The sequence below is a fragment of the Myzus persicae genome, unplaced genomic scaffold, assembly GCF_001856785.1.
Source record: "Myzus persicae strain clone G006 unplaced genomic scaffold, MPER_G0061.0, whole genome shotgun sequence".
Classification (NCBI taxonomy): Eukaryota; Metazoa; Arthropoda; class Insecta; order Hemiptera; family Aphididae; genus Myzus; species Myzus persicae.
This window is the reverse complement of record NW_019103585.1, coordinates 113,459-132,288: the sequence shown is the minus strand read 5'-3', so window position 1 is coordinate 132,288 and position 18,830 is coordinate 113,459. Positions and strand designations below refer to the sequence as shown.

Here is an 18,830-nt window from a genome sequence, read left to right as displayed (position 1 = left end):
AGAAAAAAAAAAAAAAAAAAGTAATGAATATAAAATGAACGGAATATTTTTTTACTCGGACGGGCGCGTCTGTCGTGCTATTAAAAGCAACAGCCTCCGGGCGAAATGTTAATACGAGCCTGAGAGTACTACCGGTTTGAGACGTGTATAAATCCTGATGTTTTTTTTTCTTTTTCTCTCTATCTTTATACATATAATATAATACATAGGTATATATGTATATATATGTATTATTCCTTCTCTAACCCGATAATTAGTACACCACTTTCCAGATTTCGTCTTCCCGTCACAGGTAGGTATACGCGCGTATATAATATGTTTAGACGATGTTGCTGCTGTTGCTGCTGTTACTTCTGTTCCGTTTTTGTATAATATAGGTATATATATATATGTATGTAGTTGCTGACGACCGCCGAGACAAGACCGCGGTCGGACACTATACACTGCTCCAGCAGCATCATAGTATGGTACAATAATTATGGTTATTACCAGTGGCGGCCGCCGTATACAGCGTGGACTGATAAGTTTCGCTACCGATTCACCGCGGGTGTCTTATCAGATGTATATAATATACTTGACGTGTTGGATTTATTATAATAATATATAGGTACACATTTTATACATAGCGAGACCGTATCGAATACAAGCAGTGTTTATACGCATAATAATAATAATATATAGGTACAGACGTATAGTAAAAAAAAAAAAATAAATAAAAACTAGATTCGCCGAGAGTTTCATCTGACTCTCGGGCGACAGGTGAGGGGCTCGCAGGTCGTTTTACATTTTTATCATTATTATTTATTTCTAATTTTTTTTTCTTTACCAACCATAACGTTCAGTGGCCACGCAGCCCCGCCGAAGGGGTCTCCTAGCAGAATAATAATAATAATAATAATAATAACACTTAATAACACGACAGCGGCGGCGGTTGACTTATGGGCGAGGGGACGGAAGAGAAGTAGGAGTGCTACCATAGCAGCACTACTCCAAGCGCTGCAGCCTGGGGCGTGTTATACTTATATATACCTACACCGACGGACCTATCTTCATGTCATGAATGACCTGGCCGGACCACTTTACTTGAATAATAATAACGTATACCTTTTTTTCTCTTCATACGCGCTCGTCTTCCATAATATAATATTATTATACTCCTATTCTCATTTTTAATGTATTCCTGATGTGCATAAGGCACCTGGCAGCAAAGTGGATTACACACAGATATATACACGAGTACACGACAGCGTCCAATGTGTAATTTCGCTTTTCCGAGTTTTTTTTTCTGCTCTACGACGACGAAGCAACGTATAGGTAATTACCGGGTAAGCGTTTGAAACCTATTCCTCGGTCCCCCGGTATAATTAGTCGTATACGTCTCGGGGGTCATTTTTCACGTGACCAACTATGCACACCGGTTATACATAATACTGTGTGTAATGCGACCAGGCACGCTTTTCTGGTGGCTAAAAACGGCCGAGTTCATTATACCATATACATTATTATTATTATATATATTCTATATTAACCCACGAACGGTAGATGAAAAAAAAATAGTAATAATTATAATAAGTATTTCAGACTTAAGCGCACGTCCACTAATAGCTCTCAATTTAATCGATCCGTAATATACCTTGCTCGCGGTTTACAAGTGAAACACAAAACAAAAAAATTGCCAAGGTTACTTGTGTCGAGATAATAATATATGACTTCTTATATTATACTATATAGGTAGGTTAGTGCGTTTATCACTGTAATGTCGCGAATTCCACGAAACGTTGAGAAATAATTACGAAGATATCACTACAAATAATTTATAGATTTCATCGACACGTTGATATGACATAAAATATGTGTTCATCTTTATTATTTCCTACATCGAGTATACAAGTAGTATAATATTCTGCTATTCAATTATCCAATACAGAATTAAAATAATACCTATTGATAGAATGTTTTATCGTCGAAGTTTTCTTAATGGTGTGTAAAGCTCGACGAACGAGTTATGATTTAATAATATTATTATCAGATGAGATTTTTGTAAACTAAAAAATATGTAAGCAATCAATTGTTGTCAACGTCACTTAAGATTATCATATTATCGTTTACAAAACAAGTCGTTCAATTTATCCGTATTTCTTAAGTTTAACCAATTAAGCCGTAAATCAAAAAGTTAGGTATAAAAAATTCTGTGTTACTTCATTCTCGGTGACCTCTCTTCAAACAGAACAATGGAAGATACGAAACATTAACATATTCACCACATAGGTACCTACTCGTATACAAATATTGCGTAATGAACGACTGTAATGTTGAATGGACTTTAGCATAATAATAATAATAATAATAATAATAAAAGCAACAACAGACGGTAATGCTGAAAAATAAACCAAACGCAATGCATCTCAATAATCTATGTAATATTATAACCACTGTTTGTATGATTAAAATTCGACCTTAGATGCTTAATTTACAAACAAACCATATATATATATATATATATATTACAGGGACATGATGGTAAACGGATACACACACCGTATTATGGTATATTTAAAAAAATGTTGCATATTATATCTTGGGTAATTTGTTGAAAAGTAAATATCGTGGTCGTTTCATCGGTGGTGACAGGTGGTTGCAGAATATTGTACGAACAGTATATGCATGCTTGTACTTATAACCCGAAAACAACGTGTTGGCCGTATTAGGAATATTGTTAGTGTATAAAAAAAAAAAAACTAGTAGGACGTGGCCAAACCTCATATGAGTATATATATGTAGTATATTGTCGATGGGCATAATATGTACTACACGCGTGCAGACACGATACTATATATTATATTATTAATATTATATTATAGAAACGGTTTGGTTTAGGCACGCGCCGATCGGCCTGCACTTGGGCAGCAGTGATTTCGCTTCCGACATTCTTCGCGCCGTCTTCTTCTCGTCCGTATAAATGTAATATATGTCTCGCGGGTCGCCACAGCTGCAAATATCTGGTATAACGCTGTACCTAATACCTACATATATATATATATATACATGAAGTGGTTTATTATATATATATATATATATCAAACCACTATTACCGCGTGCGTTATATACCATCATCATATTTAACAGACGCACAAACGGCAGAGATCGGCGGCTACTTCCTCCCGCGGTATAGTCTGCTTCGGCAGCTATCGGATATAGTCGATATCCGGCCGTGTAGACGACAATAATCGCGCTCGATCCAGTTTCCATATAACCTGCGTCGATAAACGTTCTAATCATCTATATACGCATACGCACACTGATGGCGACGGCGGACAAGAGAAAGCCGATGTATATAAACGGCGACGACGATAATGTACCTCCATCGGTGATGCTGCGTCTGCGATGGAACACGGTGTTTTACGGCTCGGACACATATAGTCCACTCACGTCGCTGCAAAACTAGTTATAGGTATATGATATATATGTACACACTGTACGTTGTGCGTTACATTACATATACTCTTGGTTTTTATACAATTTTTTTTTTTTTTTTTTACAATCTTCTTTCCACAAGCATCTTCTCCACCCGCCCTGTGCCCGCGGCTGTGTGCAATAATAGGTCATCGGGACAATGTGCCATACTCCAGTTCTTCAACTACAAGCAGTATGTATATAAATAAATATGTAGGCACTCGTGTATGATATTATATAGGTATACCACGTGATTACGATTTCTACTGGAATGGTCAATTACTGGGTTTTTACTTTTCTTTATTTATCTCGGCTAATAGTCGTCGAGTTTAAAAGACGTTATTGTATACGTACGTTCGCGGTTGACTATTATAAGCTATTATATTGTTGTACTGCCCATAATATTTGCGGCTAATATCGTTCACACTTCGTCATCGGTAGGTAGACGAAATCTGTATCATTATGCGTGTTCACATATTATTATATTAACGCGTTTCGCAAAAACAGTTATTAACGAATTTGCAGGTGATGATCGAGAATTTCGAAACTCGTGTCTGGAATGTCTGGCGACACGCACAGATATTTAAAAGTAATATTATAATATTTACAAACGACGTCGATTGAATTTCACACACAGGGTCTATCCCGCGGTAGTGTCCACGGCGACACATAACATACGGGCGCCGCGTAAACCGGATACGAATCAGACTATTAAATATTATATTATTATCGATCGGATATATTATTGCAATCTGGCTGTGGCGGCGTCGGTAATTGATGAGGTTGAGAGAAAAGAAAATCGACCGCCGCCGTTTTCATTATTATTATTATTATTATTAGGTAGCCGCGGCATATATGTATATATATATATATATATGCGGCTACCGCTGTTGCAACTTACAGAGGTCGCCGTCCGCTGTTACAAGCTGTATACACCGTATAAAATACAAACGGCACCGAACATATGAGCATAATATTATACATACATATAGTATTGCAGGTACCTAGGTAGTTTTAATAATAATAATAATAATAATAATAATAATATGTATAACTCGTATATATGCGTATATGTATCGCATATATAAAATATATATGGTACTAATGGGGTCTGCGCAGTTAAATAATTAAGAACGCGAACTGCACCGCCGCCGTGCGGATATTATATACTATGTATATAGAGGTATATATGTATTATTATTATTATTATTATCATAGGCATATAGGTACGACGCCGTATATCTACCAATTAACTTGGCCGTTACACGCCATTATATATATATATATATATATATATACGTATATGTGAGTATGTATATGTACACTTTATATTATATACGTGTAGAGAAATATTTGCATATTCGACCACGACGACGTGTAGCTGCAATAATAAAACGTATAGAATAAGCGTGCGGAAGGAGAGCCCGCGACTACGATGATCGATGGTCGACGGCGAGCGGCATTGGCATTGGCATTGGCGGCGGCGGCGGCGGCGGCGGTCGACGACGGAGCCCCTTTGACTAGACGTGTGGATCGGCCGACGCAAGTGGTTCGCCGAGGCCGTGACGTGGCATTGATCGATCCCGATAATGAGCAAATCGGCTAGTCGTACGGTCTTACGATAATATTTTTATTATTATCGAAATCTATGGTACGTGTATGCGGATCAGACGCGGATCCAGGGCAGCTAAGCGGCTTTAGACCCTCCCCTCCGAGTAAGTGATACATTTCGATGTTCGTATAATATTACACGGGTAATAAATTCCAAGTTCTTGAAAATTATTTTTTCGACGGAGATGTGATCTGTACACCTCCCATCATACATGGGTATATAATTTTGTCGAGTCGTTGATAACATAGTTACCGTATACATTTATTCGGTGTACCTACATTGGTTATAAGAAATCCGTGAACATTTCATCTAAAATCGAGTTTGATTTTCGCATGTCGATTTTCGTGTAGGTACCTATATACGAATACCAAAATAATAATGCCGCCCAACGCGTACAATGTACTATTATATCATAATATTATGTAGATGGTACGTGGTATATTATGCCGCTTTATATAGGTGTGCCGTTAAACCCCTGTCGATAATATTCGAGTCCGTATTGGTTTTTAAGTGGTCTCAGAAGCGACATAATTTATTATACCTAAAATGTATTGGTTGGGTAACAAACAACGATGATAATATACCTCGGTCGGTATACCCATTATATTATACAATATTATTATTGGACAACTTGTCAGTGTTTCCGATTAGATATTATAATATTGTACGGCATTACGCAATGGATATTTGACACCTCGGTGAGAACTTACTTTTTTTCGGCTGTACACGTCGACGTGTCGGTGCGTCGATTGAATTCCTTTTTCTTCGGAAACGTGCCTGTATAAAATAATAATATTATAGGTATACATCGTATACACGCTATATTACGCTGCGTTGTGTTATTTTTCCACGAAACTGAGTACTGAATAATATTATGCGTATGAGATAAAGTGCGACGAATAAAAAACACGTCTTCGATCGATCGCGCGGTACATCGCACGCCGTCGATAATCCCCGTCGTCTAGGTAAGCGTTTCACCATACCAGAATCCAGTGGCAGTTCTCGGTAATCATTATAATAACATAATATTATAATCGTAGTAATATTATGACATTACCGTGGTACTTGTATAGAAATTATGTCGTAGACCGCTGCTGCTGCTGCTGCAGACGAGTGACTACGAAACAAAATAACACTATCCAGGGAGTTATAACTATTATACCATTATTATTATTATTATTATTATTATTATTATTAGCTATTTCGAAGTCTGTTTTCCACTATAAGCACGATCAACCGGAGCTTGATGTCTTTGGTAGGTATATAATATTATAATGGGTATCCTATAGGACATATCACTACATTATACCTATCCCAGACCGTCGGGTATGGGTTACCGGCTTTAACCATATTATGGTAACCACTCATGTCCACCGGACCGAATACGAATAAATCCGATTTAATTAAAACGAAAAGGAGCAGAAGAAGGGAAAAACCGTTGTCGTCGAGCGGCGGTGCCGACGGCGTGTGCGGGGGCGGGTGTCCGTCTCGAGGGAACGACACGGCGTTTTAATTATACCAGAACAAAATAAATCGACTATACCTATATGTACCGCAGGTAGCGGCGGCGGCAGTGGCGTTTAATGAGGTCCAATCGACCAAAAACAACGGTCGGTTTGTGTTTATATAGGTATTATGTTATTTTATTATGGCGCAGCTTATATTATAAATACGATAGACAAAAAAAAAAACAACAAAAAAAGATCACGGATACGAATCGATTATAATGGGGGGTAGGTATATACATTATAATGTGCAGCGCGCTGTTGACAGTCTGCGGCTTTCCATTTATTTTTTACCGTGTACATTAAACCGTATTTATATACATACATAAAATAATACGTTCTTTTATTTATTTATATATTTTATAACATATTATAATAATATATGTGCAGTGAGTGCGCGCGGGTACTACGCGCGGCGGCTTTTGTCCGGTAGCCGTTATTTTATTTTGTTTTCATTCTCTTTGCCGATAATTTACATAACGCGCGGCAGATCATCTCGAACTATACTACCCATTATAATATATACATAGGTATCACATATACATACATATATTATATATATATATCAATGTACAATACGAGCGTGGTCATTTCGACGACGAAATGAAAAAAATCCCGCCACTCCCTCGGCCATTGAATCGAATCCTCTCATGAATCGAACGCCATAGGTGCACACGGCCGCATTATATTATATTATTATAATATATTATGCACTACGCTCTATTTGTTCTTGTTCGTCGGCCGTTACCTGCGCCGCCACTGCGCTGCTTCTACCGTCGCGTATAGATCATTTTATTGTTTTTCAATTTTCTTTTTGTGGATTTCGTGTTCTCCTCGCGGAATAAAATAAGGCGTTCTCGAATTGCGGCCGCATCGAGCTTATCCAAGGGTGATGAGAATTTTAACGCTACGTAGAGTTCATATGTATCCCGCTCGGACAGGTTGAATTGTAATGTTTTAACACTCGCGATGACTGCAATGTGCTGAAATATAACTGCAATATTGCAGGTCTCGATGCTATGTACTGGCCACGCTCATTCTGGAGACTAATTACAATAACTTATAATAAAAATATAACACTTTATAAAATACCATCAATTTTTTTATCAAAATACATTCTATACCGTCGTTGGAACGCTGCACTTGTTGCACATCACTTAGTGGATGCCGGATGGTATATTAATAATATGATATATTACAATGCGAATGGTTTGCGATTCTTAATGCCTAGTGGTATATAATCGTATGTGATCATATTATAAACGAAATGTTTTTCATGACTCCATCGAATATCATCGTATGCATGTTTAATACACCTGCATTTATTATGTATGTATTTAATTCACCTGCAGCAAAACGGATAGGCGGTATTTCCACATCTCGTCATTTTTATAATAATATTGTATACGAGTGTGGGTACGAATTAATATTATTACCAACGAGGAACGAAAAAAAAGTACAGATCGGTATTTTCGATCATGTTAGCGGCATTTCGAACAAGGCACATAATATGAATATATGATGTTGCGGGCTTTGAAGCTGTGGCGATCATTTGCACACCGCGAACACGACATTTATGTATAATATAGTTTTTGACAAGGCTACGTTCCAATGTATTATACACGCACGTTACAACTCTTCTCGGCGGTATAGTTTCACAAAATCTTACGTTGTGCCAAAGTCGTTGCCTATCGTATACTTCATAATATTATAATGTTTAGGTGTACAGCAGCTCTGCGGCGGAAGCAGCATAATTATAATGATAATTATTATTGATATTCTCACCATATCTCTCTCTCCCTCTCTGTCAGCCGGCTCTGTCCGACCAGGTCCAGTCCGCCGTCACCCGCTGCAAACGAGCGTGTGTATTCATCATCGTCATCATAACATTATAATATAAAATAAATATCATAAAAATGTTATAACGGTTTTCTGGCGGGCCCAACGTACGCGCCTGTGCCCACTGCGGCCTACCTATACAACTATATAATAGGAACCTATATATAATATATATATAATGGAAGATATACGCCGCTATACGGAGGTGAGCTGCAGACAAGTGCTGCAGCAGTGAGGCTGCGACGTGTATGCGATGTGACATACACGCACGCACTAAGATCGCATAGGAATGTCTCTCTTCTCGGTGTGGTCCGCGACGGAAGGCGGCTATTTATGATTTGTTCTGTTGCACAGGCCGTTTTCCGCAGCATCGCACGCGTCGTGTATACAGCATATACACGCATATGGACCACACCACTCTATATCACGTCTCCTCTATCTCTCTCTCACTCAGTTTCTCGATCCATATAATATATATTATATGTGTGTGTGTGTGTGTGTGTGTGCGTGTACTTCATAACACGCCGGAGCCTCGCTTTGTATAATAATATAATATTATCACATGCCATTGTGTGTATGAACGCACCGTGTCTCCATGCATCACTTGGCCCGTTCTCCCTATTGCAGCTTACACACACGCACACGAGTTGTCATCGTCTCCTCCTCGGCACTGTGTATATACCTATACAGTGTATAATACGCATATTATGATTTATCTGCTGCCGGCGCCGTTGCTGTAGTGTCCGCCGAGGGTTTTCGCAGCGACCATAATATTATGTATACATAGGCATAATAATAATAATAAAAAAAAATATAATAATAATATACGTATAAACACGAGCCGGCGCGGTTAGGTGCGGGTGACCGCTATCGTGACGACCAAAGCTGAGCACTGTTATAGTTGTGTAGCCACACTTAATATACTTATACTTATAATGTATCGTACACATTACACAGGTACATACACTATAGCTTTGTGTACTGCTGCACGTAGACTGCGATACTGCTGTGACAGAGATGATAAACGGTTGGAGACAGACTCCATCGCGAGCTTCAGGGGCCGAGGTCGAGGTAATCGAGCGTCTCCTTCGCATGCGACGAGCGGGCGAACTGGTCGCAAAAAGGCGCAAACGCGGTGGAATTTCGGGCGGCGGCGGCGGCGGCGGTTGAAGAACCCATTAACACCATCATATACGGTGAGTCGAAAAGAGCGATGAAGACCAACAAAAAAATCATCCGAAATGCTCCGCCGCCCTCTGCAGTATATATATACATAACGCAATGTGCCTATATACATATAAATATGTGTGTGTATGTATATAAATATATAATAATATCATACCGCGTGAGATATACGTCTGAAGCGTTTTTTGAATTCCGCACACGGACGCATCCGCGAAAGAATGTCCGTGTGACAAAAACATGTTCGCCGAGCGCGGAGGAAGGGTGTAGGTGCATGTACATATATATATATATATATAAATGGTAGATAGTTATAGTTGTAGATATATACCTGTACTATATATATATATATAATATACTATATTGGTGCGTGATTTTGGAAGCGGCGAAAAAACGCATTCCGCGGCGGCGGCGATTTTTTTTTTGTTTTCACTTGTGTTCGCTCAGCGTTTAAAACTCACACCGGCGCGCGATCACAAAGCAAACGATTTGGCCCGTTTTAATTAGACAGTATATATGAAAAGAAAAAAATTATAAAATACCATATGAAACAGGAGTAAAAAATCGAAACGGTTTATACGTACTACGTATGTGTATTATTTTTATGAAAACAGTACGGTATGAGAGTAACGCAGTGTATTTATTTATTTTCGTTTCACCCGTGCTTAATAATAATCGTGTTTGTGAGTATGAGCTTCTCATAAGTTGTTACTTGTTCTTATGCATTGTTTGGTGTCCCTTTTTAAGTATAATATTTATATATATATATATAACTACCTAACCTACGTAGACATGAAAAACCTATACGAACTAACCTAACCACCGATTTATAAAAAAAAACAATTGTATTTTTTTATTTTCGGTCGTCACAAACACACATATCACTTATCAATCACCTAACAGTAGTCTTGTGGTCTGAACTAATATTATAGTTTGTATAAGAAATAGTTGATGGCATGTCTATTGCAAATAGCTCAATTTGGGCAAACCTCAAAGAAATATTATTAAAATGTTTTTTTTTTCAAATTGAGTTAGTTAGCTTATATAATGTTACTATAATATTTATATATGTGTAACTATAGTTATTTTATCTGTGGCTATTTCAATTGTTTTTTTTAAATTATTGATATAATGTAATAGCGCTGTATTACAAATTTACAAATATTTTATGCTATGATAATATTATTGATAGTGATTTCCTACTTCAATATAAGTACATTAATAAAATTATTAATTATTGTTAAGGTTTAGATATATTTATATTTATAATATAATATATTAATTATACCTATATATTTATTATTGATGATAAAGTTTAATACTATTAAAAAAAAACCTTTATACTTGAATCAAAAAAAAAAAACATATATCTTTGAATACCTAAATGAAAATAATATAGTATACAAACATTATTTTTATTATTATACAACATCATTCATGAGACTTTATCTTTAATACTTTTATTTTTTGTATTGACTTTAAACGAATTGTTGCTATCAACAGTTTTTAGATTATACCTACATTAAAATAAATTCTCATAAATGAATAAAAACAATAACTAGCTATACTAATTCACAACTAATTTGATTTGATTTTTTTTTTTTATCAAACGATTCCTTCAGAATGGTTCATTTTCAAGTAAATCATCAAAATGCACGGTTTTTATTTTTACCCATTCAAAGAGAAATCCAATGATTAATGACAATCAGTCATTTAATCCAATAAACAAATCGTCGGACTGGTTTTTTTTAATGAGAACGAATCACATGTGTTCCTAGAGATCCGAATCGAGATCATCTGGTTTTCTCCTTGTTACGCGTCCACAGAATAAGCAACCTGACAAATGATATACTGGGTGTCCCTCTATCATATATCTACTGAATGCAATACATATTGTTATAGATATCTATTAAAAGTACTTTTTTTTTAATTTTGTACTCTGCGTATCTAGAGGCTATGTTTTAGATATATTATTAAATCCTTATTCCATCATGTATAGATTAAAATAAAGGAAAAAGATAATATATTAAAAGTTTTCACTATTCGTATCTTTAATTTGTATGGAAACTTATTTAACACAATCAGTACATACCTATATATTTGATGAAATCATACATATATACGTACATAAGTAGTTATTATAAATAAAAACGGTTATATTATTATAAATGAAGTACATATGTTTGCAAAAATTATTTGTGTCCAAATAATACATAATATATGACTGATACGTTTCAAAAACGAATACAAAAGTACTTAATTATACTAATTTTTCTATGTAGGTAGGCACATATATATATATAAACCACTAAGCCATATAGATAAGCGTATGTATAATAAACGATTGTACCACGAGATTATAACAGCAGTATAAAAAATGTTTAGTCACAACTTTTTCATCAGAATCTTAATTTACATATTCATTTATATACAGCATGTCGATTAATTTTGCTCTCCATTTGAGCATGTATTAAACATTATATTATACGTTACCATATAATATAATAGCAGTAAGAATATATTATTTTATCACCTATCACTGACAAAATCTCACTAGTATAGATTTTGTCCGAGTATGGTATCTGTGTGTGCTGCACGGTATTATAAAATGGCAACTGAAATATTCAAAACTTATCGGTATTGGGCAAAAAAGTTAAACGTTTCGTAAAATACCAACATTTTTACTCAGATTTTTTTCATACTATATAGTTTCAACGAAGAAAATCAAAACTATTATGGAAACGGTAAAGTCTTTTTTCTTGTACTGTGTTATTTTTTTTTTTTTTATTAGTGTAGTTGTTGTTATTTTCCATTCTCTGGTCAGTCGCGTCCTTATCAATATCGCAGGTATATTGGGAGATCGTCGCGCGAGTAAACGTGGCGTGTCGGTACGTGCCAACAGTGTACACGAACCGACCATGAAAAATCGAACCTATCTCATACGCACACACACACACACACACACACACACACACACACACACACACACACACACACACGAGTCAATGCGGCTTTTTTTTTGTGTTTTGTATTTTATCATTGTCCGCGCGGGCAGAGAAGACACTGTATTTAGAACACGAGGATCATCGACAAAAAAGAATAATAATAATAATTATGATGAAAAAAAATCCGATATGTTTTATAGCCATGAACATATAATAATGTGCCATACCGAGGTAATTGGACCATTTTCGATCCATGAGATGTATTTTAATGGCTGCCGGAACCGACGACAATCACCACGAACTGTTCCTCCACCTCACTGCACCACAATGTTATAATATATAATATTTATACTATTTGTACGACGGTCGATAAGAAACGCACTCTTTGGTCCAATAACAAATTGAGCTCAATATTATAATATTATGGGTCTTATTTCGAGGTAACACTCAGATGCAAAATTAAATTATTGAGACACTCTTTGTGATTTGTTGTAGGTCCCACCTATCCTGAAGAAATTCCAAGAATTAACATAATACCTATAACACGTTATTATGTACAAGTGACTCAAATATTGCAGATCTCGTAAATCAAGACATCTTGATGTAGCCCATAATATTATATTATCTATAATATGTGTCGAAAATTGTTGAAGGTGTTGAATATCCTTGCAATTTATAATATTCTACCCATACCGCCTACATGTGTATTATTATTATGCGTAAATTCATCCCGATTATAGGCGCCACTCGCTTGCAGGTTCGACGACAAAAACACGACCAGTGCAAAATCGAATAACCATATTATACTAATATGAATATGGTTATAAATTTATAATAAGGTTAATGATCTGCCAAAAAAAAAAAACCACGAGGATAAACCTACACTACACTACTACAGCAACAGTGTAGTTTCAGGAGCCCATATATATACGTATATACTCTACCTATATATTTTATTATTATTATATTATATTATGTTGTACGCAAAACAATGTCCGACAACCCGGGCAAATTATAACAACACACGCGGTCGTGTAATTGTAATTATTTTATGATTCATAATATGATATGTGTACAAACACACGCGCACACACCCACCCACACACACACACACACACACACACACACACACACACACACACATTGCGATTACAATGAAGAAGACAAAAATACAACATTCCGCCGTGGGAACGTAATATACGGGAAGTACAATAACGACGCGGCTGCAGCAGCGACGGCGGGGCCACACATGAGTCGAAAGCCGCGCACATATATCTATATAGATGATAATAATTCACAGTGCAGTCTCATAATAAACCTCGCGGGGAGCAATTAATATATCCATGCAACTTGTGTGTGAAAACTAGATAAAAGAATAAAACACTTTCAGTAATGATCTTCCCCTAATGTGCGCGTGTATATCTGCTACAGTACTGCAGGTATAGGCGGTATATACCTAGGCACTGTGGGTATACCCACTTGTTATATATTATATTATTGTTATTATTATTATTATGTACGGCGTGAACTCGAGCGAAACACAACACAACACAACACACACACACGCACGCACACATGGACACATAAGACACAAGACGTGTAAGCCGAGTATAATTACGTGTATTTCTGGTGGAAAAAATACACTGGCTGGTATATAGGTACGGGCCGTATGCGCGTTTACAATGACCGGCCGCGGTTTCACCGGTGTGTGCACACACGTGAAAACAGTAATCACGTGTGAGAATTATGAGAAACTAGTAAGATTTCGCTGGTTAACTACATATAACATAATTTACAATATAGGTATAACAACACACACACACACACACACACACACACACACACACACACCTACACACAACTTGCGCATCAGACCCTTGATTGCTATATATTGTTTTCGGAAAAATTAATTTCGGCTTTCTTTCCGACAGTTTTTAATTTGACGCACACGTCAATTATTATGATATTTAGGTAGGTATGGGCGTGCGTGCTTTATTCAAATTGCACATCATGCACTTTTTAACGGATAAATAACGTCTGATGAGCTCGAAGTTGCTACTATTGTTATAATATTAGGTATAAGATGGAAGAATTTTTTAGTGAGAAAACTTTTTTTAATTATAAACGATTTTGTTTGTTTTTGTTTGTTTTTTAATACGTGGGCCAGTTCAATATTAACACCTATAAGATGACATAAAAATACACAGGCGATAAGTCGTATATTATGGAGTTATAAATTTCTCTTTTTATAAAAAGAACAATACCTCAATTAAATCCTAATTAAAATCAAGATACTAACGCAAAATATATACGATAATGAAGTAGGTACAACTTTAATATTCGGTCACTAATTTCTATGTAAATTTATGAAATCTGTTTGAACAATAATTTAGAATTATACCTTATAATGGGATAACACATCATATACCTATATTATATTATAATATTATATGAGTATGAGAATATGCAAAAATATTTTAACAGCTCGTTAAGTCTGCAGACTTCTATAAAGAATGTAGCTTATTTTTTTTAGGCAATCAAAATAATCGTAAATAACAATAACAGTATAAAACTAGTTGTTTTAAATTAATGTGGACTGTTTTCATTTGTACACATATGTATATTGTATACTTTAATTGAGTTTAAATATTTAAAAAAATAAATTATGGTTTATACTTTATTAGTGTTTAAAATATAAAACGAGTTTTATTCATACATCACTAACATTTAATTATTTATTATAATAATATAATATTCCTTACTACAAAAATGTAGTAAATATAAATAAGTAGAAATAACTATAATAACTTCTCTCCATTTAAAATTTGTGATGAATAAACTATATTAGAATAACCCACTAATACTACGAAAACTACTTATGTATGTTATATTATATTATAAGAAGCAATCTTAATGAGAGTATCTCGATTCGAAAAAAACTGGATTATTTTAATTAAATTTTGTGTAATTATTACAGATACACAAGATATTCATCATCAGAGTAATATAGTAATAAATCGTATTTTACATCATTATATTATGATATTATTATTTGAAGACTCGTTAGTAATGATAGTGCGCCACCGTTTAAGTCTCCGGCGAACGGGTAATAACGTGTTTTCCGCTTTAAATGGGAGCGCCTCTAACCACAACAATACCTACCATTGCGCGGTTGTTTCCTCATGAATCAATCAATGGATATATATTATAAAGTTAAACAACACATGTTTATTTTTCATATTTTTTCTAATAATATGGGAAAAAACCGTATGTAAGCGATAACATAATAAAATAATATTGCGTCACGCCATGGTCAATGACAATAAATTCCGACAAAGATTCATCAAGGAAATTTCCTCGGTCGTCTCTCGTCAATATGGTTGCACCCATATGCTATAAAATATAATACTAGTACGAAAGAAAATAAATGTAATGTATAAAAATATGTTGTATTATATTATCAATAAGCTATACGTAACTATATAAAAACATTTTTAATAACAGTCTGCAGACTGGCATACAGGGAAAACATTTAAAAACCATTACAAATATTTGAATGTGTATATAATAATATTATGCATGTACCTGTTGCATGTAGTATTTAAAATTAATTTCATTGTTCTATATCCACCCATCGTCAGAATCAACATCGCATATCCCACGGCCAATTAATCTCGGAGAATCCTTGTGTGTACAGCGCCATGACCGCGCACCCAAATAGGGGAACGATATACACGATAAATACGGTTTACTTAATAGCTGTTATGTTGTATTAAGTGTATTAGGGTGATAATTTTTACATTAGGATAAACTGCAGAGAAATGCACTGAACCACTTAGGCCGCGCGGTGATGACACCGCAAACCAGCAGTGGTCCTTATATCCATGTTCATAGTAAAACGATTAAGTAATATTATATAATTATTATGTACCTACAATTTTACATCTAATAAACATCAATAACTACTTAAGTTTTTTTTTTTTAATGCTATCATAAAATCTATGCTGACGCATCTTGGGCTTTATGGTTACGATTATTGACTAACATTTTATTATTGTAAACGATTTATTAAATATTCATAATTGATACCAATATTAATATATTCATTGACACTACTCGATAATTAAATTAACTAACGCGAAAATTGCATATTATCCTTATTACAATATTAGGTATGTGGTATCTGGGAAAGCATATTATGAGAGAACCAGACGTATAATTTTGCAATCCCATTAACATACAGATACAACATTACACTAATGAAATATAATAAATATGGCAATAAGATAATTTTCATAATTTGTTTTTGTTTTGAATATACCTCCTATAAATTATTACATACTGATTGGTGTTTAAATGAAAAATAGAATTTTAGATTAGTCGTGAAATTATTGTCTGCATTAAATTTAATAATTATTTATAATTATTTATTATACAAATGTATAAATATGTCTATACCTATACATACCCAGGTATTACAGGTTATAACTGTGGGTATAAATATAATACTTATAGGTACTTATACTCCATAATATTTGTACATGCCTATATATACAAATACTTTGGAACTGTAAACAATATTATTTTGTTTAACTTATATGGGTAACCTAGCTGTACAGTGTACTCATATATCTCATATCTAAAAGTTGCAAGTTGAAGCCCTAAAAAAAAATGTTTTGGGGGGATGTGATGTATTACCTAGATGTACAACCTGTTGGTATGCCCACTAAAATGTCTTTCTATATGGTGTCCTCTAATAAATACCTATCGCGGTGTATACATTTTAAACAGCAGCACGATGATGATAATATTATAAACACACATCATATTACAATGTGATATTTTGGTAAATAAGATCTTATATAAAGGTGGCACTCACGTCTGTGTCGTCCAAGAAAGAGAAAACGTCCAACTTGTCCATGCGCACCGTGCCCTGGAACGGGTAGATGAGCGTCCCTCTGGGCACGTTGACGTTGGTCATGACGGTGATCTCGGGCTCCACGTGGTGTCTGTTGTTATTGGACCGCTGTACGCTGGCCACGGGCACCGCCTGCAAGGACAGTTCTTTTGGTATGAGCACGCAAGTTTCCATTTCGTTATGCGGGCGTGCGACGATCCGAAAACCGAAAAGTTTGCCTGCACGGTTCGCGTGCGTCGCAAAATCGCACTTTACGGACGTGGTTGTTGTCTGATTAACGCTTTGTGCACGGGGGTGGACGCGGAGTGAAATTGCCGGTCAGTCGAACATTTGTCCCATGTTTCGTCTCGTTATACACTGAATATTATATACTTCTGAGTCGACGCGAAACAATATTTTAATTATTTGTCTATATATGATAATAATAATAATAATAATAATAATAATAATAATAATGATATACTTTGTGGTTGGCCACGGCAAACACGTATAGAGTCTTATAATGTAATATTATTATTTGGGAGAATACAATAAAAACAAATAAACCGAAAACCCGACGGAAACGACGAACACGAAAACCGTATACGAATACGACACGACCGTCTGCAGTGGTACTATACTGAAGCGGCGGCGGCAACGACTACTGGCAAACGCACGCACATATACACACGCACGCACACACACACACCACCACTACTATTACTACTACTACTACAACAACAACAACAACAACAACGGCTGCTACTGCTCAAGAACGACGGCGGCGACTGCGGGAAGAGGTAACGCGCGCGCGAGACGTCGGTCGACCGGCTATCGGACTACTGAAGAAGTGCAAGGCCGCGGCGGCGTCCGGCGAGCAGCGAGCACGTGGGCATTACCCTCTCCCCCACCCCCGGAGGGCAAGACTACGCCGGAGTAGTGGGCGCGGACACCGGCTGGCCAATCGACGGCCTCAGACCGGTTGCCGGCGTCTTGGCCAATAGCCGTCGAGCTCTCTCCCGCCGCCCGAGGAAGATTACAGTGTACATAGGCATTAGGCACCTATGTGCAATAATATAATATTAAACAAAAACTAAATTATTATAATAATAATAATATTATTGTATAGGAGGTAGGTATAGGTAGGTATGGGTAGGTATTAATATTATAATACAATATGAATTACTCGCAGCCTGCTGCAGTGCGACAAAAAGTCATACACCTTATGCTTGCATGAGTGGATTATCTTGGAACGATTTCGGCGGATGCCATCGCTTCCGGTCTTCCGTCGTTTATATATTGTAAGCGTAGGTACAATAAGCAGCGTATATAATATAGGTTCCTACATTACTAACAAAAAATCTTTAACTGCGGAAGATATACGTGTTTTATATAGT

At 35.9% G+C, this 18,830-nt stretch overlaps 1 protein-coding gene across 2 annotated transcripts in view; it reads right to left on the bottom strand.

The window, feature by feature from the left end:
- Nucleotides 1-18,274, bottom strand: part of LOC111034801 (zinc finger protein 235-like) — a 97,004-nt gene extending 78,730 nt beyond the window's left edge. For both annotated transcript variants that reach the window (XM_022316173.1, XM_022316175.1), the window contains exon 1: nt 17,416-18,274. In XM_022316173.1, the coding sequence (XP_022171865.1) occupies nt 17,416-17,628 (213 nt within the window). In that variant the 5' untranslated portion in view covers nt 17,629-18,274. The remainder of the gene's footprint in view (nt 1-17,415) is intronic.
- Between the last annotated feature and the right edge of the window lie 556 nt (nt 18,275-18,830).